The sequence below is a fragment of the Tiliqua scincoides genome, chromosome 1 (genome assembly GCF_035046505.1).
Source record: "Tiliqua scincoides isolate rTilSci1 chromosome 1, rTilSci1.hap2, whole genome shotgun sequence".
In the NCBI taxonomy this organism is placed as follows: Eukaryota; Metazoa; Chordata; class Lepidosauria; order Squamata; family Scincidae; genus Tiliqua; species Tiliqua scincoides.
This window is the reverse complement of record NC_089821.1, coordinates 18,923,587-18,950,477: the sequence shown is the minus strand read 5'-3', so window position 1 is coordinate 18,950,477 and position 26,891 is coordinate 18,923,587. Positions and strand designations below refer to the sequence as shown.

The following is a 26,891-nucleotide window of genomic DNA, read 5'->3' as shown; positions in this document are numbered from 1 at the left end:
ACAGTTTATAAGAAGACTCAAGTTCAGACAAAGCAAAATCACATTTTAGTGGAACAAAACATGGGTTCACATTAGATACAGTCTTAATGTTTAACATAAGAGATCAAAAGTAGGTAACAATTTCTTTATTGTGCCATCTTGACATGCAGGTGTGTTTATGAAATTCCTCTCTTTTTCCTAGAGTGAACGCTTGCAGTCCGATCTTGTTGTGTGCATAGTCATTGGTGTTCTTTATTTTGCAATTCATGTCAGCACAGTATTCACAGTATTGCAGGTAATTTTAACTTTTTTTTGTCTTGTGTGTTCAAAAACACACTTTCTTTTATACGGACTCTCAAACAATGTTGTTGTTCTAACACCAGTGTTGTAATGCAATGTCACTACAGTTTGGGATTGCTAAGCTGTTTTATATACAAATACGATGCTCACGGTGGCTCATAAATGTAATAAAAACATAATGCAATAAAATAGCACGTTATTAAAAACACTTCAAAAAAATTGGCTACCATGCTGATTAAAAGCCTGCTGAAGCTTTTAGTGGAATGTTAACAGGAAGGGGCAGGACAAAGATACATGTATAGGTTAACTTGTTTGTGCTTTAAACTGATTTGTTTGTGCTTTAGAAAAGATTTCAGCTGACTTTAAGTTCTTTTTCCTTTCCCACTTGAGGTGCTGCACAGGCTTTATTTTGGCCAATTCCCTTTAGTTGCTTTAGGAAAAGTATGGAAGCAAAATTAGACTAGATGAAAGTTGTAAAAGAACTTTTACTTCTTCATGTTCCTGCTTATGTTCTCCTCATGAGTTTCCAGTAGATTAGCCATTGTTTACCTAACTAAAGTCCTTGGTTCAAAAAGAAGGAAGTAATTGAGGGCTTGTTTTTGACTCTGAGACATGGGTTCGAGACTTAACTGACTTTCCTGAACTTTCCTTTTAGCCTGTTTTGAGCTATGTACTCTACACATTGGTGGGCTCCGTAGGTTTTATAACTCATTATGTGCTGCCTCAACTCCGGAAACAGCTTCCATGGCACTGTTTTTCTCACCCGTTGTTGAAAACGAAGGAATACTATCAATTTGAAGTCCGCAGTAAGTAGTACAAACCTTCTCAAACCTTTGCCTTTGACAATTTCCAATTTTTCATTAAATATTTTTAGTTTCATTAAAGTACAATGAATTTGTACAATAAAATGGCATCTACTCAGACTTGCTATAGAAAGTCTGTTTCCTTGCTTTAAAGTTTTAACTTTCGCACTCATAGAAAGTACTTCAATATTCAATCACAGTAACAGTTCTGTGTAAGGGATCTCTTTGGGGTAGACACAGTTGAACTTGGTTTATTACTGATAAATGATCTAGACTTCTAAACTATTAAATTCCATATCATACTCTGTCAACTCTACTTAGATGCTGCGCATGTGATGTGGTTTGAAAAACTTCATATATGGCTTCTTTTTATGGAGAAGAATATTATATACCCTTTAATAGTCCTCAACGAACTCAGCAGCAGTGCAAAAGCAATTGCTAGTCCAAAGAGACTGGATACAGAGTAAGTAATTGTATTGTATTAATTTATTTAAAGGATTTATATACTGCTTTTCCAATGTGCAAGGTAGTATAAAATTTTTTTTAAAATACAAGTATGCCCTGGTATCTGTGGGGTTGCAGTTCTGGAACCCTCCACAGTTGACTGACCAGTGAATGCTCCCCCATCCTCTGAAGCTCTGCTCCACTCACTCCCGGAGGGAGCAGGCCAGCAAAGTCCAGCAGAGGCCATGGACACCTGTCCACAGCTTCTGCCAGGCTCAGACTGAGCCCTAGAATGGAAAAAAAAGTCACTTCCAGTTTTTTCATAAAACCATAAGTGACTTTTTTCATTCTAGGGCTCACTCTGAGCCTGCAGAGACCATGGACAGACATCCATGGCTGGCTCAGATGACCCTCTGGGGATAAGGGGAGCAGAGCTCCCCTCACCTCTGGCGGGGGCACACGGGGGGGCCCTTAAATCCAATCCATGGTTAAGTGAATCCTCAGGCACAGGATCCATGGATATGGAAGTTCCCCTGTACAACAAATAAAATCATTATTATTTTTACTAAGAATATTTTTATACAGCTTTTCAACAAAAAAGTTTACAATGTGGTTTACCAAAAAAATAAAATATGATAACTTATAAAAACAATTTTTAAATTATGCAAGATTAAATAGGTTAGAATCAGGAAGTTTGAGTGCAGAGGAGACTAAAAGGAGGCAAGAAGAAGCAGGGAAGGGAAAGGAGAGGAGGGTTTCTGATTTCTGATGCCATTTTAATTGGGGTATCGGAGGCATGTTCATGTGGCAGCAAAAGGAAAAATACAGTGAACACTTGAACTGTTTTTAAGAATGAACACAATACAAAGAAATATCAATTGTGGGGGGTCAACTTTTTCACCAACAGATATTTATAATGCCTGAGCACAATAACTTTTATCTTTACAGATTTGGTGCTTTAATGATCACCATTGCTGGTATGAAGCTCTTGCGCTCTTCCTTCAGCAATCCAACCTACCAGTATGTTACTGTCATTTTCACCGTGCTTTTCTTTACATTTGACTACAAGCGTTTCTCGGAGACTATGCTGCTAGATTTGTTCTTCATGTCAATACTCTTCAACAAGGTAATGTCTGATATAAAATACATTGCCAAAACTTTGAGTTTCCTGTCATCAGAATGTGGAGACAACCTTATGGACAAAACTTTGCAGCTGTCATAGTCATTTCCCTCTGCTTAAGACAACCTAGCAGAACCCAGTTCCATTCTATAATAAATCTTGCAGTTTTGGGGTGGTATAGTCTTATGATTTGACTTATGATCCAATACCAACATTTTTCGTTATATTAATATTTGGAGATTTCTAAATCGTATTAATATGGTGTCATATTCTTTCTCTTTCATTGTATGCCGATGGGAAACAAACTGTGCTCTCTTTAGAAATTTGATATTTTCTCTTGTTACCTGATGATGCTAATGTGCTGTTAGTGATGAAGCTGATTTATACAGCAAATATAGAATATGTCCACTTGTGCTTGTTAAATACTTGATCTGTAAATTTGGTGCAGCATGGTAATTCTGTCTCACTTATATTTTATGCCCTTGTTAAATCTGAGTAAATTGTTCTGGCTTGCAGGATGGATTCTTTCACAATTTTTTTGTTGTTTTGTTTTTAATAATCCTAAACCAAATTTTTGGATTTTAGGCAGTTGTTTGACTCAGTATGACAGTTTTTATTTGTTCAAGGGATGTGTGGGGTTATTAAAATTGCTACAGCGAAACTGAAATTGTGCACATGTATCAAATTCAGTATCTATGCCTTAGCTTCTGTTACCAATGATGATTATGTATGTTCACTTACATGTTTAATATATGTATATGTATATGTGTGTGTGTATATACACACAGTCACATCTTTCTGCCTTCTTTCCAGCTTTGGGAACTTTTTTACAAGTTGAGATTTGTGTACACTTACATTGCTCCTTGGCAAATCACCTGGGGATCTGCTTTTCATGCATTTGCCCAGCCCTTCGCTGTACCACGTATCCTTTTGAAAGCTCAGATTTGTCAATTGTATATCTATATTTGATCCAAAATCTTAACCCTGGTTGATAAAATATATAGTAAGCTAAACAAAGATGACCATGCTGGTTTTGTATAAGAGAAACCCTTGAGGCACTTACCTCTAATTTAGAGAGGGTGGTTAAATAAGACTACCTTCTCACTAGGGATGGAGAAAGACAGAACAGTTCTTATTTTTCTGTTTTCAGCTGAAAGTGCTGTAGTGGGAACTTCAGCCCTGTGTAGCAGCTAAAAAAAAAATAGTATAACTTTTTGTGTTGTCAGAACAAGATGTAAGTGCCATGGCTCAGTGGCACAGAACCTGCTTTTCATTCAGAAGCTTCTAGGTTCAATCCCTAGCACCTCTATGCAGACCAGAGAAAAATTCCTATCAGAGTCCCTGGAGAGCCACTATTGAGAGTGCAGACCTAGATGAACTAATGGTCTGACTCAGTATAAAGCAGATTCCTAACAAAAACAAGCGTGTGCAATAATTGCCAAATGTAGATCATGATGTAGACTTGACCATGTGGTCATGTTGAACCTTTTCTAAATGGTACAATCAATGTATGAGTCCTTGTGGTGTTGGTGTCACTATCTGCATCCTGCCCTCACACAAAGAAACCGGCTAATAGTCATGGCATCCTTAACTTGATTGCCCTACAGATTCTGCTATGCTGTTTGTCCAAGCAGTTGTGTCTGCTTTTTTCTCCACTCCGCTAAATCCTTTTTTGGGCAGTGCAATATTCATAACTTCTTACGTCAGACCTGTCAAGTTCTGGGAGAGAGACTACAAGTAGGTGATGTGAAGCCACAAAAGTCTCAATCTGTAGTACTGAAGAGTGTTCTTAAGTTACAAAATGTGATGTTTCTGAATGTGATTATTATAGTGGTTTGTAGAAGACTTTTGAAACTTTTTTTTGCAATTGCATTTCTTTTATGCAATTACCTTTCATTGGCTTGTATTGGACTTTTTACAAAAATTGAAACAGCAGAGCCTCAAATTGTTTTACAATTGTTATAAAAAGTTGAGAATTTTAGGGTTTCGTATTATACAGAGACAGTTGAAATTGGCAGTAGTATTTGGTTTCTACAGAATTTCTACTAGTTCGTTAAGGTTGAACAATATCTTCACTGAGAAAGACCAGACGGGAAAATACAACAGGTTGTTCCAGTTACTACATGAACTGTCTCCTTTATCAAGGGAGAGGTAGTAGAGAAGCCTGTATGTAGCAGGTAGAGTAGGCGGGAAGTTGGTAACTAGAGCAGGAGATGGGTGATTGCCATACAGCACTTCATTTTAAGACTATGCAAAAGAACAAATATCTCCTAATATGTTGTCTTTTTTTTAGCACTAAACGAGTGGACCATTCAAACACAAGACTGGCTTCCCAGCTTGATAGAAATCCAGGTAATCATTGACGAAAGCAAAGGCATGATGATTCTGCAGAGTGTTTAGTGTGTGTGTGTGTCATGGCTTCTACAAATATTTATTCCTTTTTTGTCAGTCTAGGGCAGGGCTTTTCAAACTGGGGCGTTGCGACACCCCAGCCTGTGGGCCCTGGCCACTTTCCCCTTAAGGGGCAGGGGCAACCTGGAGCCAGGGAGGAGGCAGTGGCACGATCCCCAGGATCGCGCTGCTTGGGGGGGCTGCAGGGGCTTGGCTGCACGTACCTGAGCCTCCTGCAACCTCCTAGGGGTGCAGGGAGCCCTGCGTGACCTTCTGCAGGGCTCTCCGCAGCTTTAAAATCAAAAGCAAAAGTGGAGCAATTGCGCCCCACCTCCGCTAAACTGGAAGTGGAGCACAATCGCTCCACTTTCACTTCAGAAGCTTCATGGAGCCCTGCAGAAGGTCATGCAGGGCTCCCTGCACCCTGGGATGCTACAGGAGGCTCAGGTACATGCAGCCCCCCTGAGGATCCCCAGGATTGCACCGCTGCCTTCCCACCCCCGCCGCCTCTCCCCCCCACCCCTGCAAGAACTTAGAGCAGCTCAAACTCTCCCTGAAAGTTTGAAAACTACTGATCTAGGGATTTATATGTGACCTAATAGTTCACCCCTTGGAAAGTGTGAACTCCTTAGTAATAGTGTCACTCTTAGTTGGATAAGGAACTGATAGAAGTAAGTCTATTCTGGGGCAATCAGATTAAATATTACTACTGCATTATTTGTTTGAACAATTATGTTCAAAAAAGTTAAACAGAATCCATTCCTAGACAGTGTGTACCTTAACCCTGAAGTTCACTTTTTTCTCATCACTATTCCACCTGAAATTGTTTTTCAGTTGTCATTTTAGTAGGTTCTCTTTCATTCTACTGTTGACTAAATGCTAAGATCTCTCCTTAATCTTAAGAAATGGTTTCTCTAAGCTACAGTTTTCAATTTCCAACTAGTTTTATTAACTGATGGAAAAGTTATCTACCTGGCCCTTTCTTTTGTTATGTGTGTGTTTTCTCCGTATCTCCCAAAGTCATTTTTCCTGCCACCCTTATGAACAACTTTGCACATCCACACTTTATGTGGATTTACTGTATCAGGTCTGCTGTAGCAGGGAAATGGTGGAGGAATCTCTCAAGGTGGGACAAGTACTGTACACATCTTCTGTAATTTGTTTAATTGATAGATTAATTGAGGAAAGCATTGGTTGGTTGGTTAATGGAGGGGGGCCTAATTTTAGGCAATGGGTCTGGGTCATTAAGGGTACCCTTGAGTATTTTTTCAGGCTACTTTGGTTCTGGTTATAGTAATGGGAGATGCAAAAGAAAGTACTAAAGATGAAAGCTGATGTAGTTAATGGTTAAGAGTCCAAGCTGTGAAATGGGACTACCCTGGCTCAAATCTCACCTCTGCCATGAACTTGTTAGGTGCTTTCAGGCAAGCCTCTCCCTCTTGGCATCAGGTCCCCAACTGCAATAGGGGTATAGTGAATAAACCTGGTCACTCCATTACTAGAGTAAATTTCACAAGTACAAAAGCATGTTTTTTGAAGTTCAAGGAAAATGAACCCTAATTTTAATTCTGTAAACTGTTCCACCAGTCACTCTGTTAAGCTTATCACTGGTACTTAAGCATAGCTATTTCCTACTGGCAAAGAGAATAGATTTTTTTTAAAAATTGTTTGTCAAGACACGGTGATTGTGAATTGAAAGCTTGGACTTAATGAGATATATATTCATCCCATGCAGGTTCAGATGACAATAACTTGAATTCAATCTTCTATGAACATTTAACACGGTCTCTTCAGCACAGCCTGTGTGGAGACCTGCTCCTAGGGCGATGGGGGAACTATAGTACTGGAGACTGCTTTATCCTTGCCTCTGACTACCTCAATGCACTAGTACACCTTATAGAGATAGGCAATGGACTGGTTACCTTTCAGCTGAGGGGACTTGAATTTAGAGGTAACAATTTGGATAATTGTTTTCTTTGAAACTTTTTCCTTCTGAAGCTTGAACTTTCATGCCACTTGCTTTAAGCTTAGCCCTTTGGTTTGACAGGTGTTTTAAATCTTGTAAGATACTGTCAGTGTGGAGTAAAAGCCTGTGGTTCCCAAACTTAACAAGGTCACAATGCCCTTTCGTGGAATCCTCTTCTCTCTGGTGCCACCATCTTGGATTATGATGCCTGGGAGAGTCAGGAAGAAGAGGCCACTAGGGACATTCCACAGCACCTCTGTGAGTTTGCTTTGGTGGTGCAGCACACAGTTTGGGAACAGTAGGTAAAAGCAGTAAATGTTAAACTGACATCTTACAAGGCAGTTCTAGAATAACTTGTATTAGGAAGCTTAAATCCTACATACATTAAGAGACTGGAACTAGAGGCTGCTGTTTTTTTTAATGATGTCTCTTGGGAACATCTGGCCAGTCTCTTCTGGACTTTAACATCCTAGTTAACTAACTGAGTTTGAGACAGAAGTATCCAGTTCAAGCCTTGCATTAGTCAAACTCATTGGGGAACCTTCTCAGCTCTCTCCCCCCACTATATGAAATATGCATATCGTATTCATTGATTTGCCTTGCAACACTGTTGAAGAATTGCTGCAGTTAGTAAGGATTGCTTCTTCTCCTTTCAGGAACTTATTGCCAGCAGCGAGAAGTTGAAGCCATCACTGAAGGTGTAGAAGAAGATGAAGGGTTTTGTTGCTGTGAACCTGGTCACATCCCTCACATGCTGTCCTTCAATGCTGCCTTTGGCCAGCGCTGGCTGGCCTGGGAGGTTCTAGTCACCAAATATGTTTTGGAGGGATATAGCATCACAGACAACAGTGCAGCTTCTATGCTTCAAGTCTTTGATCTTAGGAAGATCCTCACAACCTACTATGTCAAGGTAAAATTCCAGATCTGAAACTATTGCTTTTAAGAGAAGACTTATGGTTATTATGAACATTTTATAGATTGTTATGCAAAATAGGCAATTTTGTAAGCAAAGGAAACTTAACTGTCTGTCCTTTCTCAAAGGACATTCTCTGTAAGAATGTGGTTCATCGAAGTTGCTGCCTACAACTCCCTAGGTGTTTTTCAGAAAGAAACACGGACTTGCTCTTTCATTTATGTTTTTTAAAAAAACTGGTTGGAAATGGATTTGTAGGCATTGAGTGAGGGCACTTTGAGATGTTAACCAATAGAGAGAGAGAGAGTGAGTATGTACTTAGGACATCAAGTATCAGCCTCCTCTCTCAGAAATACCACAAGCCTGTTCTTTAATTATCAAAATGGCATTTGTGTAAAGCTTATGAGAAACTGGAGAGATCTGGAAAACATTTTTGCTCGTTTTCTTCCATAGTCCTCTTACTCAGAAAATAATGGGGAAGGCAGTCAAATGGCTTCAGCCAATTCACATTGCAGACACATGCACAGATCATACATGCATGAAGAATTGTGGTTGGGTATATATGCATTAATGTCCTTAACCCTTAATCTCTGCAGGGTATCATCTACTATGTCACATCCTCCCCCAAGCTAGAGGAATGGTTATCAAATGAAACAATGCAGGAAGGGTTACAGCAATGTGCAGACCAAAATTATGTTGATGTGGACCCTACATTTAATCCTAATATTGATGAGGATTACGACCATCGTCTAGCTGGGATTTCCAGAGAAAGTTTTTGCGTCATTTATCTCAGTTGGATAGAATATTGCTCTTCACGAAGAGAAAAGGTAAGCGCTGTTTAACTATTAAAGCCTACTATTAAATATTAAGGAGGCTGTAATGCATTCTCTGGTGCTTTAGCGTTTATATTCTGACAAATGGTGCATGTTAGAATGTGAAGAGGCATATGAACTTTCTTCATAAAAGCAAGTGATTTCACACCAAACTAGTAGTGGTTAGAGCATGAGAAGAGTCTTGTTGGTTCATGCCAAGGGCTCATCTAATCAATCAGCCTGTTTTATTACAGAAGCTTCTGTTTATTACACCTGGAGCATTGCGTCCAGTTCTGGTCACCTCATCTCAGAAAGTATATAGTGGAAATGAAAAGGGTGCAGAAGAGAGCAATCAAAATGATTACTGGGCTGTGGCACCTCCCTTACAAGGAAAGGTTACAACGTTTGGGGCTCTTCAGTCTAGAAAAAAGTACCTGAGGGGGAACATGATTGAGACATATAAAATTGTGCAGAGGGTGGATAGAGGGATGCTCTTTTCCTTCTCACACAACACCAGAACTGGGGGACAGCCACTTAAATTGAGTGTTGGGAGAGTTAGGATAGACAACAGAAAATATTTCTTTATCCAGTTATAATTAGTCTGTGGAACTCCTTGCAACTGGATGTGGTGATGGTATCTGGCCTAGATGCCTTTAAAAGGGAATTGGACAAATTTCTGCAGGAAAATTTCATCACAGGTTCCACATAGTGGTGACTATTTGCAATCTCCTGGTTTTAAAAGTAGGCTACCTCAGAATGCCTACCTCAGATGCAAGGGAGGACCCCAGGATGCAGGTCTCTTGTTGTCTTGTGTTCCCTGAGGCATCTGGTGGACCTCTGAGATACAGAAAGCTGAAGTAGATGGGCCTTTGGATTGATCCAGCAGGACTCTACTTGTGTTCTTATAGAAGCCAATGGCCAGAAGCATCTAAAAAGACTTCCAACAGGACTTCTGTCCCCAGCAACTGGTATTCAGAAGTACATTGCTTCAGACGAGGGTTTCTCGAACTGTACATCATGACCTGATCGTTGGTGGGTCATGAAGCTGCAACCGACACGCAGATAGCTGAGAAGTAAAATGTTTGGAGTCCTGTGGAATGTGAAACTGAGCCACTTTGTGCATTTTTTCATGAGTACACAAACAGTGCATCGCAAAGGGGATGCAGGGAGGAATCCTATACCACCAGAATGGTCCCAATCTGATGAACACAGCCTCCATAAAACACTCAAAGGAAGTCCCTCCCTCCAAGCTGACAATTGTATTGAGTCCTATGGAAAATGAAGCTTAACTATATGTTTACCTTTCCTTATGAGTAAGCAAACATGCCTTGGCTCATGTTGAAGGTCAGGCAAAGAGGAATGCAAGGCCTCCAGAATGGTCCCAATCTGATCAAAGTGGAGCTCAACAAATGTTCCAGAAGACAGGCCCCCTCCACCATAAAAAGAATAAAAACAGAGGCTTGTAAGCTAGTAAGATGAATTTTTTTTTCTTTTTTTGACTTGTAAAGCTCGGTGGGTCCTGAGAGTCATGTGGTTTAAATATAAGAAATTGTGAACTGGGCACTGGGTAGGGCTGAAAATCTTAGTCTTTTGGGGAGCAGAGAGAAGGTTAAGGCTATTGCAGGCAGGCTACAGAGAGAATTCACGTGATGGAGCAGGTCTGACCTCCCCATCTTGTGTCCCCTTAATTAATTATTTCTTTTACTTAAACTTAATTATTTATAATTTATTTTAATGTGCTTGATGATGTCACTTCTGGCCATGACATCACTTGGTGGGTTCTGGACAGATTGTCATTCTAAAATGTGGGTCCCTGTGCTAAAAAGTTACAGAACTGCTCCCCCCAATTCCCTTGGGGGCATTCTAGTTCAAAAGAAACTAGTTCAAATAGTTCAAAGAACTTGCCCAGAATCTGTCCAGAACCCCCCAGTTCCGCCTGCTCTCAGAGGCTGTTTGACTGGCAGCAGTTTGAAGACAAATGAGTACTTTTCCACGCAGCATATAAAGCTTGTGAAATTGACTGCCTTAAAAGATGCCTTTAAAAGGAGGATTAAACAACTTCATAGGGTTCTTGTGTGTCCTGCTTCTTGTGTGTCCTGCTACCCTCTGAGTTGCAGTGAGTATGTGTGGGGGAGAGGGCCTTCTCTGTGTCAACACCCAATCTGTGGAACTTCCTGTCCAGGCGGTCCACCTGGGCCCTCCTTTACTCACCTTCCATTGAGGATTGAAGACTAGTGGTCTTAAATTAGTGTTTTTCTCTCACTCTCTCCACTTGCTAGATTAGATTTTGTTGTAATGTTGTTTTTGGATTGTCTTTGATTATAAACAGGTTATAAATATTCTAAATACTTTTGTCACAAACAGGACAAAACACACACAACCCCACCTACTTGTGGTTTTTTTTTGCCTCAAATGTGTGTGTATTAAGGTAGAAAATGTTCATGAAATAGTGGTGGTTTATGATAGAACACCTAATGCATTTTACATTAATATTTCTGTCTGTTCCTTCAGAAGTAGTGCTTTTTCTGATGGGAAATTATGTTCAGTTTTTATGAAGTATTTCACTTTATTTCTCTTTGTGAAGCCACTGAATGCAGATAAAGACTCCTCCCTTGTGACTCTTTGCTATGGATTGTGTGTTCTCGGTCGGAGAGCTTTGGGGACTGCTTCACATCATATGTCTAGGTAATGCAGATCTCTTCTAAAATGTTATTGAAGAGCGTTCTAGTCGTTTTTAAGTTTATTCTCTCATCCCTCCTATCTGGTATTCTTGTAGTGAATTAAAGGCAGACATTGAATTTCCCTCCCACAATAATTACACAGATAATGTGTTTTCTTCAGATGTGTTATGTTTGATGCAGAGTCCCAGGTAGTGCATTGTAGGTGGTTATTGCAGACATGTTTTCCAGTGAAAAGCTGTTTCTCCTTAAAAGTAGCAACCATGTTAAAATATTATGATGTGATTATACTCTTTCTGGCAAACTCTGTGAAGTCTAGTAAACTTCAAGGGGTGGTAGGGGGTGTGAACCACTGAAACCTCCTAAATTGGAAATAGTAGAATCAGGAGAGACCCAACTGCCTCCTGATCTCATCAGGTGTGGGATATATGTGAGAATGATATGGAGAGAGGCAAGAGGTTCAGGGAAGATTAAGGCATATTGGTAAAAGTTGGCATGAGGAATGAACTACAGAGAACAATGGCTGAAGTTCTGGTATATTTGCTGATGCCTCCCTAATCAACCAGAAAATTTTTAAACCTGAATTTAGGCTGCTATCTTCAGGTATTTCTTCAAGATAATTAATTACTCCTTGGGTATTTCAGTGCATTCCTTTGCACACAGCCAAGGCAGATAAAGAACTGAAGGATGACTATTGATATTTTTTTTCTGCTTTTCCCATTTATGTTTGTGTGGCAGTCCTCATCTGCATCAGTAATCTAAAAATTTTGTAGTTTGTATGTAACCCTTTTTGCTAACGTAGAGGTAATTTGAACATTTTTCTTAATGTTTCTGCTTTCCATTCCAACCCAAACAGTAATTTGGAATCCTTCTTATATGGGCTCCATGCGTTGTTTAAAGGAGACTTCCGTATCTCATCGATCCGAGATGAGTGGATCTTTGCAGACATGGAATTGCTTCGGAAAGTGGTGGTCCCTGGAATCCGCATGTCATTAAAACTGCATCAGGTATAAAGACTGCATGTACATCATGTATGCGCAAGGGGCGAGTAGATTTAGTTCACTTGGAGTTGTGCGGGATTGATCTGTTGCACTGCTGTTGTATGGAGACAGCATGATTATAAAAATCTAATTTGGGGCACTGATAAAAGTGTTGATGAAATACAAGCTAGCCAAAGAATTGGCTCATTTTGGTATAAATTACTGTTTAATAGCCCTTTTGTGTGTGTGTGTGTGTGTTTCCTTGTGTACAACTTGAATTTATGTCTATTTGGGGTCATGTGAATGTATTTATTTTCTGAAAGACCAGTTCTTGTTTATTCAATTATGGATTTGGGTATTTCTGTCCCTTTTAAAAATAACCACAGTAATGTTTTCATTCTTCTGTTTAGGATCATTTCACTTCTCCAGATGAATATGATGATCCTGCTGTTCTTTATGAAGCTATCACATCTCATGAGCAAAATCTGGTTATAGCTCACGAGGGGGATCCTGCATGGAGAAGTTCTGTCCTTTCCAATTCTCCTTCTCTGCTTGCCCTTCGCCATGTGATGGATGATGGTACCAATGAATACAAAATCATCATGCTCAACAAGCGATATCTCATCTTCAGGGTCATTAAAGTGAGTGTTTTGGTGAGATGGTGGCTGCAGAATCTTCCTGTGTGGATAGTGCAAATGTTGTGTGGATTTTCTCGGGTATTAGGGTGAAGTTATTGAAACTGGTTTCATGGCAAATCCAGGTTAAATTGTTCCTGTTAATGCTGCTTTAAGTGTTGGTGCTTTCTCTAAAAATAAATGAGAGACAATGGCTTAACATTTCTGGAGAAAAATGGAAAAAATGAAACATCTCTGAAGCTAAAACCCTTGTGGAAGAAGTTACTCTTAATATCTATTTACAGTCAAGATACATAAAACTGCTATATCAAAGCTTGAGAAGCCCTCTTATAATGCTCTCAATTTTTCCTGTCTTTCATACCTGTCATCCATTTGTATAGTGAGCTTCCTAACACAACATATCCTTCTTGTACTCCTCTTACAATGCTCTCAATTTTTCCTGTCTTTCATACCTTTCATCCATTTGTATAGTGAGCTTCCTAACACAACATATCCTTCTTGTACTCCTGCAGGTAAATAAAGAGTGTGTACGAGGCCTTTGGGCTGGGCAGCAGCAGGAGCTGGTCTTCTTGCGCAATCGGAATCCAGAAAGGGGGAGCATCCAAAATGCAAAGCAAGCTTTGAGGAACATGATCAATTCCTCTTGCGACCAGCCTATTGGGTACCCTATTTATGTCTCACCTCTGACTACTTCTTACTCAGATAGCCATGAACAGCTTAAAGAGATCCTTGGAGGTGCCATCAGTTTGGGAAACATCAAGAACTTCATAGTGTCAACATGGCACAGGTGAGCTAGACAGGAGATCTCCAGGGAGTATCTGTTTACATTGTTTTGTTCTGTTGTGACAGTCTTGGAGTGAATCATAAGTGACAACCTTGGAGTAAATCATATCATAAAGTGTTGTATGTTAGACCACTCTCTCTTCCATAGCAAAATGCAGAACCAATATCTGGGTTATTACTCCATTTTGGAAGTGTTAAGCCCATTCCAATCCTTTTGTAAATCTCATATATTTAGCCTACTGTTTCATAATAAAACTTCATGTGGATGGGTATGTCCAGAGCTGTGTCACTAATCCACTGTTTGAATTGACTGAGCATAGCATCTTTTTCTGTGTGAAATGAATTCATCATACACTTCACAAGTCTGTCAGGGGATCCAGAGAAGTTCTAGGACCAGATTGTATGGAACTGCATGAATATGCTCCCTTAAAACCAAAATGCTTCATTATAAATAAAGCTAGGAACTTCCACAGGTGTGAGTTCATGCTTATATACCACTTGAGTATAAAATAACTAATTCGTTGGGCTACAGCCTGCCAAATTTCCTAAATGTATCAAAAGATTTTTTTATATTTACACCATGCAAAATTCAAAGAGGGCAACTGTATCAGTAGTGGTCGTGGCAGTTTTCCTGCGCCCCAACCCAGAGTTAATTGGAGTGACATTATCGTCACTGTAATTGCATCCACTCCACTGCCTCCTCTATTCCCCTTTGGGGAATAAAAGGGAGATGGTAGAGGCAGCCCAGGCTCCGATGGAGCCGCTTACGCTTCTGCTAGCGGTGCAGAAGTCTCCATCAGAGCTTTTCCACTGGACAGCTTTTCCTGATGGAAGGTGCCCAGGAGGTGCCGTCTCTCCTGCGTGCCATTCAGCGGCATGAAAAAGCTCCGATGGAGCCTTCCGCACTGCTAGCAGCGGTGCAAATGGTTCCTTCAGAGCTTGAAGTGGCACATGTGTCTCCCAAAATAGGAGACACACCACACTTCTGGCCTGTCCTACTCCCCAGCTGTTCTGAGGGCCACTCTCCTTTAATGGTAGGGGAAAGAAAGAAGGGTGGCCTTCAGATTGGCATGGAACCAATGGCTGCACTCCTTCAGCTGCTCTAGGCACAGATCCTACTGTGGGGAAAAAAACCAGTGATGCAGGGAGAGCAGGTTGCGGTGCCACCTCCTCAAGAGCCTAAATTCCTAGCACCTGGGGCATTTGCACCCCTTGTGTCGTCGTCGTCCCCGGGCAAGCTACTAAACTGTATTCTTGAGTTCTCTCCCATGATATGTGCCAGTATTATAATATTGTACAACTTCCTGCCCTTGTACCAGCAGCAGCAAATATGAGGATGGAAATAATGTGAAGATATCAGGGCATGGTATAGCATTACCACATGTTATGGAAGGGAACAGCTCTTTCTGTATGGTATTTTGAAAGTTTTGTTCAAACCTGGTGTCTGTCAACTCTAGTCTGTTTTATGTTCCACTTTCCAGATTAAGGAAAGGCTGCGGTGCTGGCTGCAACAGTGGGGGAAACATTGAAGACTCTGATGCTGGGGGTGGAGCTTCCTGCACAAGTAACAGTGCAGCTGCCAATGACTCTCAAAGCAGCGTCTCTCAAGGAGGAGGAAACGTAACTGCTGGGCAGGGACCTGGAACAGGACTGCATCCTCCTGTCACTTCTCACCCTGCCACTTTAGGTAAAACAGCACCATGTGCAGATGAATTGTACTTTAATTACCTTACTGCTTTGATCATACTGTAGGAGGAAGCAGGAAAGAGAGCGATTAAATTTTCCAGGAAGATGAGTTCACATACAAGATGCAGAAATTCTCTAATTCTTAAAGGCATATTGTACAGCAGCATGAACCCCTCTTCTGTTAGAGTTTAACCTATGGTTTCCTCATCAAGATAATTTTCAACTGCCCTATGTGACTGTTTTTGTGACATGATGAGCAGTGTGGATTCATTGACTGACTGTATGGGGTGAGTCTGTCTTGGCCATGTCATGCTTCTAAATAAAAATCTGTGGTAGCATAGAAAAAAGTTGTCCATACTCTGTAGGGACCACTACTGTCAAAATAGCTGATCACATGATGATAGTTGCCATGTAGAGCAGGGCAAATAGCCTGAATGTGGCAGGTGTAACATGCACCAGCCCTTGGGGAAACCAGGAGTAGAAATTAAGAGTTCAGACTCCAACACTTATCAGATGTAGTTTATCTAGTGAATAAATAAAAGCTGTAATGACTGCTGCTCCTTTTAGAATGCACAGAACTAGATTGCAGTTTGAATTTTTGATAAAGCCAGTGTTCTTCTGTCCAAACTTTATGTAGCTTTTTCAGTTTGTCTGTCAATTTTAGTCCAAGGAAGGCTTGTATTCCAAAAGCCTTAAAAAACTGCTTGCTTTCATGGTTCTATATTTTCCCTTTCAGGCACCAGCCACAGTGCTCATTCAGTGCAATCCAGCCTTGTCAGACATTCCCCTGCTCGTGCCTCAGTTGCCAGCCAGTCATCTTATTGCTACAGCAGTCGTCATTCATCCCTCCGCACATCCACCACTGGCTTTGTGCCTTGCCGACGCTCTTCCACCAGCCAGCTCTCCCTTCGCAACCTTCCGTCGTCCATCCAGTCGCGTCTCTCCATGGTGAACCAAATGGAACCCCCAAGCCAGACAGGTGTTGTCAGCATGCAGCATGGCCTACCCTCATCAAGCAGCTCTAGCCAAAGCATCCCTGCCTGCAAGCAGCATGCCCTTGTTGGGTTTCTAGGGACAGATGGTGTGACTAGTGTTGCTGACACACAGCCAGGCACTCATGCAAGCCCTGTCAATCAGAAGCAAACCAAAAGGGAAGATGTTATTTACAGAATCCAGGTGAATAAACCAGAGTAATGTTTTCCCATCTTACTTTATTCATAGTGCCAGCTATACATTAGTGTTTGGCTATTCAACCCTCTTATAGAGCTGGTGTTATAGTAAAGAGACTGAGCAGTGAATTGGGGCTTCACTGATGCTAATTTTGCCTCTGCAAGGAAGTCATTCTGTGGTCTAAGGCAAGTCACTTCCTTTCAGCTTTGGCTTGCCAGCCTGCAATATGGGAGTGGAACTACTTCCCTTACAGAGTCATTGTAAGGATTACATCCAGATGATACCTGTGAAGTGTTTTGCAGTTTTAGAAAGTGCTGCGCAGGTGATGATGGTGATACATGCTGTACTATATGGTGAAATTATGATTTTTGTGTTTGCGAGATGTGCAGAATACCTTAACGGCAGGTACACTGCTCTTTACAGTTACATTTTAGAGTACTTTTTAGGAAGGTGGGAGTCATTGAGACTCCTATTTTTCAGCATGGCAGAAATAGGTGACTTAAAATGTTGAAAATCCATCTAGTCTGTCAACTCCCATGCAACTAAATGAGAAAGTTGTTTCCTGTATGTAGAATTGCTCTTTCTCTTTCTCCTACTATGTCTTTAAAACTATTTCCTATACGGTCGTGTGTCGCTTAGCAATGGTCTGATCTGCAACAGCCCACAAGTGTTACGGCCACTTCTGGTCCCCCCCACCAGGCCTCCGATGCTGAGGGAAGCGTTGCTTCCCTCACCTCTGGAGGCTTTTTTGAGCCTCTCAGAGGCAGTGCACATCCGCATGCTGTCTCTGCAAGGCCCAGAAAAGCCTCCAGGGTGTCTCCCCTCGCCTTTCGAAGGCTTTGCATAACCTCAAGCCTTGCTGACAACGGGTGTGCCGTTCTGCATCTCTGTCATTGAGCGATGCTTCAGTAAGTCAACTACTTCATTCTGTATATCTCTCTATGCAAAGTCTTTAATCACTCTGTGTATATATGCTCTTCAGGTCTCCCCACACACTCCAAATAGCTGACCAGGGAAAGTGCAATATGTTTTTTGTACAAACCCAACTAAGTTTCAGGGTTATCAAGCGACTTTCTTGTGCCTGTGGTCACTTTTTGTCTGGGCCCCAACTTGAATGGTAGGCTTGTATTATTCATTATAGCCTTCACCGACCCATAGTCATAATATCTAAAGGACTGATGGTGATGACAGTGAATAATGCAAGTTTATACACAGATAACACAATTCTAGCTTGCTCTGGAACAGGTAGGTCAGGAAGCCTGCACTGTATCCAGTGCAAGATAGGGGCCCACAGTGGCTTAGCTAGAGGTAAGGGGAAACACTTCCCCTTACCCCTGGGTAAGCCACTGCAGCCCAATGGGTCTCCTTGGACTTGAGCCATCTCCAGAGGTGGCAGAAGTCTGAGGAGAGCAGAGCGACATGCAGCCACTCCCCACTGCTTGGGGAACAGGGTATAACAGCCAGGTCCCTGCCTGTCTGCCCTTCCCCCGCCCTGGAACACCTCCTCCTCACCCTTCCCAAACGCTTGCATCGGCCAAGCTCTGCCAACACAACCCTCCCACAAGAGTCGGTGCAGAGGCTGGATTCAGCCTTCACAGGCTGGCACCTGTTCCTGCACCGGCCAAATTGACTCTTGAGGTTTGTGCTCAGAGTGAATAAAGACTTCGGATATGAACAGGTGCAGTAATAATATAAATATAAGAGAGTTCACCAGCTCTTTACAATCTTACAATCTTGTTCTTTGTGCTAGTCTTAGTGCGCTAAATACATTTACATGTCAACTGGTGCCTGCTTAGAACCCATGGTGACAAAACATGGAAACTGATTTTTTTTAAGGAGGTAGTATTATCGCCCTTTATTTTGAAATAGTATAATCCTAAGAAGCTGTTCCACAATTTTTGAATGTGAGAATTCACTCTTGCTATCTAGCTGAACTAGAGGAAAGAGTATGATTTCCTTTTTAAACGCACAATTCCACAATATTTTAAGCAGTTTCTGTTGTAGATAATGGATCCCAGCCAAGTGTTGGAAGGGATCAACTTGTCCAAAAGAAAGGAACTACAGTGGCCAGATGAGACGATAAGACTAAAAGCTGGAAGAAACAGCTGGAAGGACTGGAGTCCTCAGGAAGGCATGGAAGGCCATGTGAGTCTGAAAGTCATTGTGAACATACATGTCAGCAAGCTCTTGGTAGGAAGCTTTGAGTTGTTTTAGTCAGGAATATGTATACTTTGTGCTAAAAGGGATAAATTTGAGCACCAAAAATGTTTACTTCTGCAGCCTGTAAATTAGGGCCATTAATTTTCATAATTCTGCTCCTGCCATATAATAGTGAGGCATATAAGAGGCTAAGCCATATAAGAGCCATATAAGAGGCTAAGCCAGTGGTTCCCAGACTCTTTCAACTGGTGGCTCACTTGACCTTAATGGCTCCCCATTAAGGTTACAATTATTTCCATTGTATAGGGCAGCTGGTTTTTTGTGAGGACTCTGTGGCTCCCCTGGCCGGTTTCCACAGCTTCATGGGGAGCCACGACTAACACCTTGGGAACCATTGGCAGAACACTAGAATTCCACTCCACTAAAACACCAGTAACCATTGTTAATTTTCCCCAAACTTCCAATTTTGCAATTCCTGAGATTTCACCATCTGTGACATGTTTTCAAGATGAGTCTTAAAGCTGTAAGTTTAGAAACTTGCACTGAAAGAGAACTGAGACTAGGCCACGTGGTTGGCTTCCATGCTTGCTTACACCTGACCATGAATGATCTGTCTGTCTAGGTTGCTAGATGCTGAGTCAGCTTAAGTGCTTGCTTAGTGCACACTTTTCTGAGTTCCATATCAAATACAAAAGCCTTAGCATAAAAAATAAGTGCTTGCACCTATAAATGTAAGAAATGTATTCACAAAAACTTACCTTTTCTTGGGTCCCAGGAGTGGGGTGGGATCAGCAATAGGTCCCCAGTCTCATACTTTATTTATTTGGGATTGTGGAACAAAAAAGGTTGTTTTAACCTATTCCTATATTTCGTGTGTGTGTGTGTGTGTGTGTGTGTGTGTGTGTGTGTGTGTGTTCTCTGAATAGCATTCCATCACTGCAGAGAAAAATACCCGAGTATGCACTTTCAGGCATCCCTTATAGGTGGGCATTCAGTAGTCCCTGAGGTGGAGCAGGCATATCAGATAGATGGAGCATTAATTTGTGACCTCATTTCCCCCACTGCATGTTAAATGAAACTAAGAGCTAAAGGGCCAGTCCAGGCTATTGTCTTGCCCCAGAACCATATAGTAAATCAGAATGATGAAAGTAGAGCTTGTTTGTGTTCATCTGAACTTTTTTCCTACTCTTTATTTGTTCAGGTGATTCACCGCTGGGTGCCTTGCAGCAGAGATCCGGGGAGTAGATCCCACATAGACAAAACCATCCTGCTGGTCCAGATTGAAGACAAATATGTTGCTGTGATTGAAACTGGAGTCCTAGAACTTGGGGCTGAAGTGTGAGCTTTAACAGTTAACCTCTCATTCTCCCCCTCCAAAAATGTTTGGAAGTGAGGTGGGAGCTCACTGAGATGCTCCTTAGAAGCCTCAAATATAAATTGATAGGAAACAACTTGAATACCAAGTGGGGACATGTCAACCTCTGGCCCCAAATAAGTGCGAGGGCCTTTTGTGGGGGTTATTTTTCAAATCCGCTACTGAGGAAAAACATTTTGCGTGAAGGGTAAACATGGAGTATCTTTTGTTTTATACTTTATTTTATGCATTGCAATGCTTTAAAAACACACACATTTTTCCAGTTTTAAAAATAGGAACGTCTCATTTTTCTAATTGTTTTGCCAAAAATTGCCATGTTTTGTCAGAGCAATGTGGATCCCATTCATCTTCTTGTTGGTTTTTTTAAGCAATTGAGTACCATACAAATTTTGAGTCAAGTGTAAAGCAGAAAGGAGGGTTTATACATGACAAGAGAAACCAGACAAAGATTTGTATTCCTTCTGAGTGTAAAAACTTCAGTGAGAAAACTGCACTAATATTTTTTTTATGGCAATGCACTAAAAAACCCTGAGATTGCTCAGAACATTTATTTATATAAATATATAAATATATAAAAATAATAAAATACCATTATTTAATTGCCTTTGGGATTACCCCCCCCCCCTTCATATTCATATTGATGGTAGGGACTGTGCCAAGGATTCATTTTTGGCTTAATATACTAGATTGCACATCAGTGCATTCATACTGTCCTGTTCACAATGTATGGTGGAGAACCAATAACGTTATAGGATAAAATGCCAGAGGACTTTTGCACTCAATAATATCAGTTGATGGTGCAAACCTGCAGCAATTCCTTATTTATTGCAGGCCTAAATGTGTAATTGTGCATCTTCTTCCTCCGACTTGAATTGCTCTCCCATTCAAAGCTAGCTAAATTTTTTTATTAGCATCCTTCATAAGAAGTTTAATTTTTTGAGGGAAGTTGGATGAGACCCAGTGAGTTAAGTAGGATGGTGGCACTCTCTGATCTGGAACACTTTCCCATATTCCGTGGAACTTAAAAACTTTTTTTAAAAGATGAAAATGAAAAATACATGAGGCACAGCCCGACTGTTGTATCTCTTGTACCAGTGCACCTTTTAGCTCCCTTTAGTCGTTTGTTGTTTTCTGTGACTTGAATTTTATTTTCAGTGATCATATATTCTCTAATAACTGTATTTTGAGTATAACTGTGAAATTGAATTGTTACATATCTTAGTTTTTATTGTGTTGGGTTTTTAAAAAAAAAATTAGTGTGTGTTTTCAGGGAAGCAGATTGCTCAAACAGCGTTGGAACGAGCACCAGAAGCTGCTGTTCCTTACCCTGCTGCTTCAGTGACTTGCTCCACACGACAGTCATGAGAAGTTGTACGTGTAGTGATGGTTTCCTGTGTGTGATCTGCAACTCTGCAGAGGCTCAGCACAAAACTGGGCACAGTCCACAATTGTAGCTTTTGGAAGCAGCCATCTTCTCAGTTAACTTACCCAGAAATTCTTAACGTTAAAATGACTTGTGGGTGTTTTTACATGGGAGGAATTAAAGCAACTTCTCTGCACTGCGCTGAAATCACAAACATTGCAGACCTAAGGAAAGAGTTGACGTTTCCGTGACCTAAGGAGATAGGACACGATAGTGTAATACAAAATCGTCCAATACTGTGACAGGAAATAGCCTTGGTCCTATGAAATGTGACGGTAAGTTGAAATCATTGTTCCCAGAGTCTTAAACCTGTGGTCTTGATAAGATCACATTCTGGGCAAAGGTTTTCCCTTCTTAGTGCCATGATTTCCATTACTTCAGAGGCTGTTATTCTCATGCACACAAAATCGTATACGTACTTGTTTGGGGGCAAAAGTGTGTGCATAGATTCATACATGCCCTACACTGGGAAAAAATAAAGAAGCCCCGTTGAGAATATTTTGCTGTTGTGGCCCAGGGAGCTTCCTATGAACATTAATTAACTCATGACTGTCTGAATGTCTGCAGTTTTGCACCCGACTATATTGGCATTTTTTACCATTGAATGAAAATTTTAAAAATAAATCAAAAACATTAACTGAAGTTTAATTTAAGTGCTTCTGGTTTTTCACAGGTCATTCTTGGCTCCCTTCTCAGTTTCAATTGCATATTTTGCTTATTACTTGTCTGAGTTTTGTACAGGGGGGAGGCAATTAACCTGTCCTGAAGATAGTCATTGATTTCACACACAAATGAGTAACAGTAAAAAAAGAAAAGTACCAGTTTGAATAAGGCGCTTACTTTATAGTATGGCAGTTTGCCTGTGCTAATTTTCTCTGAGAAGAATTTTGCTTTTCCATTTTTTTAACATCTAGCTGGCAACAAACATTGGTCAAATCGTTGCTTTTAGACTTCTTTAAGTTTGATTTCAGACAGGAGTTTAACAAGAGACAGTTATCTTAAGGCTTCTAGTGTGGATCAGTTTGTAATTTGATAGGTTTAATTTCTTGAGCATATTTCTAGTACATGTCCTGATATACAAGTCATTTGGCGAACTTGATTTTGTTTATGCCAGTACTGTATTAGTTTTCATATAGTTTCCAGTATAAGAAAATTACTCGACTTAGGTTTCTTATCTTGCCCATATCTTGGATTTTTGGTTCCTAATATATATGACCATTTTACTTGCCTAATATCATATTTCTATTGAAAGCTTGTTGTCTTTTCTCTTAGTTCATTGCATTATGCAAGTCTGTAGACCAAATACTCTTAAACTGCAATGCAACTTTCATTGTATGACAGTGTAACCTATTAAGACTCAGTAGCTAAGGGGATTTATTATGAATTTCTGCAGCATAGCACTGTTTTGAACTCTTAAAACTTTCCATTGACTCTGGAAAATTTGTAGGAAAGGTTGCCATTCAGTGCCAGCAATACCGTATGTTGCTGGTATTTCCACTAGATTAATTCCTTCCTTTCTGCTCACACTAACTTTTAGAGATGTAGATCCAGGAACACCATGAAAGTGGACTTTCTACAGTTATTTATATATTGGTATTTAATAAGTTTGCTACTCAGGCAGGGTAAATCTTTAAACACAGGCAGGTACTTAAACTTCCTAGTAAGTTAATAATGTCCTGAGAAAAACCTAAGAAGAGAGTTTTTTAAATGTTCTGATTTTCTTAATGCACACAATCCACTCATACTACATATCTGAGTAGTGAATTGAAGGGTTTCTTGTAAATCAGGAAATGCAAAAGAGAAATATTTGTTTTCAAAACAAAAAACAAACAAAAAAGCCATTCCTTTCAGAAGCACATATCATGTTTCTGAAGTTACCATCTTGCTGCTGGGAAACTGATGGTCATAAAAAATTTGAATAGATGAGCCCCTAGAGCAATATGGGCAGAGACCCTTGAAAACTTTGCTTTGGGACAAAATTTAACCAAAGCAGGCAATGAAATTCTTATGAAAGTCCAGCCAAAATGTAATTATTTCTTGTCGAAACAGTTAATACATTAATAAGATCTTTGCCAAATGTAGTAGAATAAACAGGAGAGCCCTTCGAAGGATATAGAAAGGCATCCTCTTTCTGTGGGGTTAAGGTGTGGGCTTAAGCCACCATGGTATTATATACCTAATTTTATTAAGGGTTTTTTTTTTTACCTATTATATAGGTTTCTACTTGTCTGGCCTTACTTGGTGTTTGATAATCTAATGCCCTTTGCTCTGTGATGCTAGACAGCATAAGACATTATAGCAGTATTTAATATGTGCCTTAGTAAAATAGTGGTGGTAACGTAACACCTTGGTGGGAATTATTGCCCTTGAGTTAGATGTCACCCAGATTTCCTTTTTTAAAGCTGTTTCTAAGATGGCTGCTCCGAAAGGCTTCAGGGGTGTATTGAACCAATCACAGGCAAACACCAGAAACAGAAGCCTGCCATTTAGATACTTCTACTGTGTGTGCACATCTCGGTAAAGTCACTCAACTTATGACTTCCGCAGATGGAAACTGCTTAGCTTGAAGGCTGAACTTGTTAGCGTTCCTATGAAACTAAGCCTGATGAAGAGCTGCTTATAGTTAGTTAGAGGGAAAAGGGGGAAAAATATATAGCAAGTAGATAAGTGTGAACTGAGTTTGAAACAGGACATGGAAAAGATACTTTGCATCTACCAGCATACGAAGATCTTGCCAGGGTTTAGGGGTATGTGTACTTGGCGTGTGTCTGTGAGTGTGTGTGTCCGCGTGTGTGTTCTTGGAAACAGCCTGTAAATATTGTAGCTGTGTTTAAAACTGGGAAATACAGAGGGGGTTTGTTTGCAACACGTTGCATTGAAAAGGACAGTATTGACAGTGGAGAGACACTGAAAAATAAAAATAAAAATCTTTTTCCTCGTGTTGTCAGTTATTTCATGTTTACTTCCACTCTCATTTCTGAGACAGTTGAACAAATACATGCACACTTGGCATATTTCACACCTCTGTTTTCTTATGAGGGGTTATGTCTAAAAGTATATAATCTCGAAGTCCTTGACACTTTCAAGGAAATGTTCTCAACTATACCAATGATATATCAGAGGTTTTAGGATGTTTCATTATCTACGACATTGGGTTGATTTGGATCAGGGGTGTCCAGACTTTTTGGAAGGAGGGCCACATATCTCTCTGACACCGGGTCAGGGGCCGGGGAAAAAAGAATTAATTTACATTTAAAATTTGAATAAATTTACATACATGAATTTATTAGAGATGGAACTTATGAATGAATGAAGGTCCTGCAGTAGCTCAAGGCCTATAAAAGGCCTTGCACAAAGCAAAGCCCGCCAGCCTTTCCTTCACTGCCACTGCTGCATCACAGACGTGAAACAGCAAGCAGTGGAGGAAACCCTCGTCCCACAGTTCAGGTGAGAGGTCGAACAGTCGTCCTCATGCTGAAAGCAGTTGTATCGGGCCAGTATGGGCTCCAGCAAGTCCCTGGAGGGCCAGAGGCTCATTGGGGACTGGGGGCTCCCCGAGGGCCTGATTGGGAGCCCCGAGGGTAGCAAGTGGCCCCCGGGCTGGGGTTTGGGCACCCCTGATTTAGATTATACCATGTGCTGGCCCTTCCCAGTGTTTAGGTCCCCATATCCTCCACTCTTGCAGGTGCTTGTTGTGCTCCACATTCCCGTGAGAAGAATGTCCAAGCCATCTCAATCATGACATGTTTTTTCCATTTTTTAATTGATTTAATTTTTTTTTGATAAAAATAGTTTAATTTTTCATTGAATGGTGGGCAGGCCAATGGACAATATCATACAACCTGACCCTATTATGTGAACAATTTGTGAACAGGGAGCCAAAATTCTAGATCGTTGTCTACTGAAAAGTTTTCCTTTTTGTATCTTTATGACCATGTGATTTGTATATCCATTCTTTGGTACCTAGGGCATCTATTTTGGCCCATGATAACCTCTAGCAGGTCACATCTATCTCTTGTTTTTTATACCTAAAAACATTGTTTGACAAATGCCAGATTAGTACGAGACTATTTCATAGTTTAATACTTATCTAATACATAATAAATCTGAAGCTACCTTACATAGAGATTGACCATTGATCCATCTTGACTAGTATTGTTTATGTTGACTGGTAATGGCTCTCTGAGGTCTTGTGCAGAGAACTTTTCCAGATTGTGTGACTGTCTTTAACTGGAGATTGAAACTGGGACCATTGGCAACGGACCTATGAGCTACATTCCAGCACATTTCAAGGTTCAAAGTAAAGCATGCCCAGTCGTTCAGTAATCCTTACAATCTACCAGTACAATGGTCTAATAGTATCCCATATTGCTGGATGATAGTGAGAGACAAATGACTTCCTTACAGTCATTTGGGCCTAAATTATCAGATTAATCATTTTTCCCATCTCAAAATTGTACAAGATAGAATTCAAAAATATATACAGGTCGGACCTTGTCATCCATGGATTTTTTTATCCCCAGATTTCACTCAATGTGGGTCCCCCAACCTGCATTGACACGTACCCCTCTGAACATGACCAGAGTGTGTGCTGAGGCCCAGGGAAGCTGCACACGGTCAAAATGCCCTCTGAGGCTTCTGGAAGGTATTAGAAAGGCATTTACAGTTTCTTCTTAGGGATGGTGCTGCTTTTTCTTTCTAGATTAAAATTAAGATGTCCAGCAGATGGCAGTAACAATATAGTTATGAGTTAAGATTGTGATTCGAAGCATTCTTATTTAGAAGTAAACTACATTCAGATTTATTTATTGTGAGGGGGGCAGTATTGCTGCATTATGCATTACCTTTTCCTAGTCCAGATAATGGACCCAAATTCCTTCACTGTTCATTGACTTTAATCCCGTTTTGTCCATGCATTGACAGTACAGTATGCATGTGCATATGTAATACATGGAGAACTCGTGCAAGAAAAGTGCCCTACAGGTAGACCACAGCTGCGATACAAGGACATCTGCAAGAGGGATCTGAAGGCCTTAGGAATGGACCTCAACAAGTGGGAAACCGTGGCCTCTGAGCGGCCCGCTTGGAGGCAGGCTGTGCAGCATGGCCTTTCCCAGTTTGAAGAGACACTTGGCCAACAGAATGAGGCAAAGAGGCAAAGAAGGAAGGCCCATAGCCAGGGAGACAGACCAGGGACAGACTGCACTTGCTCCCAGTGTAGAAGGGATTGTCACTCCTGAATCGGCCTTTTCAGCCACACTAGACGCTGTTCC

At 40.8% G+C, this 26,891-nt stretch overlaps 1 protein-coding gene across 5 annotated transcripts in view; it reads left to right on the top strand.

Annotated features, from left to right (window-relative positions):
* Window positions 1-24,553, top strand: part of PCNX1 (pecanex 1) — a 103,519-nt gene extending 78,966 nt beyond the window's left edge. For all 5 annotated transcript variants that reach the window (XM_066631828.1, XM_066631854.1, XM_066631837.1 and 2 more), the window contains 18 exons: window positions 182-274; window positions 935-1,085; window positions 1,404-1,545; window positions 2,475-2,652; window positions 3,460-3,568; window positions 4,254-4,383; window positions 4,940-4,998; window positions 6,773-6,988; window positions 7,660-7,913; window positions 8,513-8,743; window positions 11,313-11,413; window positions 12,263-12,413; window positions 12,797-13,027; window positions 13,534-13,808; window positions 15,286-15,491; window positions 16,227-16,666; window positions 18,665-18,805; window positions 20,022-24,553. In XM_066631828.1, coding sequence (XP_066487925.1) covers window positions 182-274; window positions 935-1,085; window positions 1,404-1,545; window positions 2,475-2,652; window positions 3,460-3,568; window positions 4,254-4,383; window positions 4,940-4,998; window positions 6,773-6,988; window positions 7,660-7,913; window positions 8,513-8,743; window positions 11,313-11,413; window positions 12,263-12,413; window positions 12,797-13,027; window positions 13,534-13,808; window positions 15,286-15,491; window positions 16,227-16,666; window positions 18,665-18,805; window positions 20,022-20,162 — 3,249 coding nt within the window. In that variant the 3' untranslated portion in view covers window positions 20,163-24,553. The remainder of the gene's footprint in view (window positions 1-181; window positions 275-934; window positions 1,086-1,403; window positions 1,546-2,474; window positions 2,653-3,459; window positions 3,569-4,253; window positions 4,384-4,939; window positions 4,999-6,772; window positions 6,989-7,659; window positions 7,914-8,512; window positions 8,744-11,312; window positions 11,414-12,262; window positions 12,414-12,796; window positions 13,028-13,533; window positions 13,809-15,285; window positions 15,492-16,226; window positions 16,667-18,664; window positions 18,806-20,021) is intronic.
* Window positions 24,554-26,891: the final 2,338 nt, after the last annotated feature.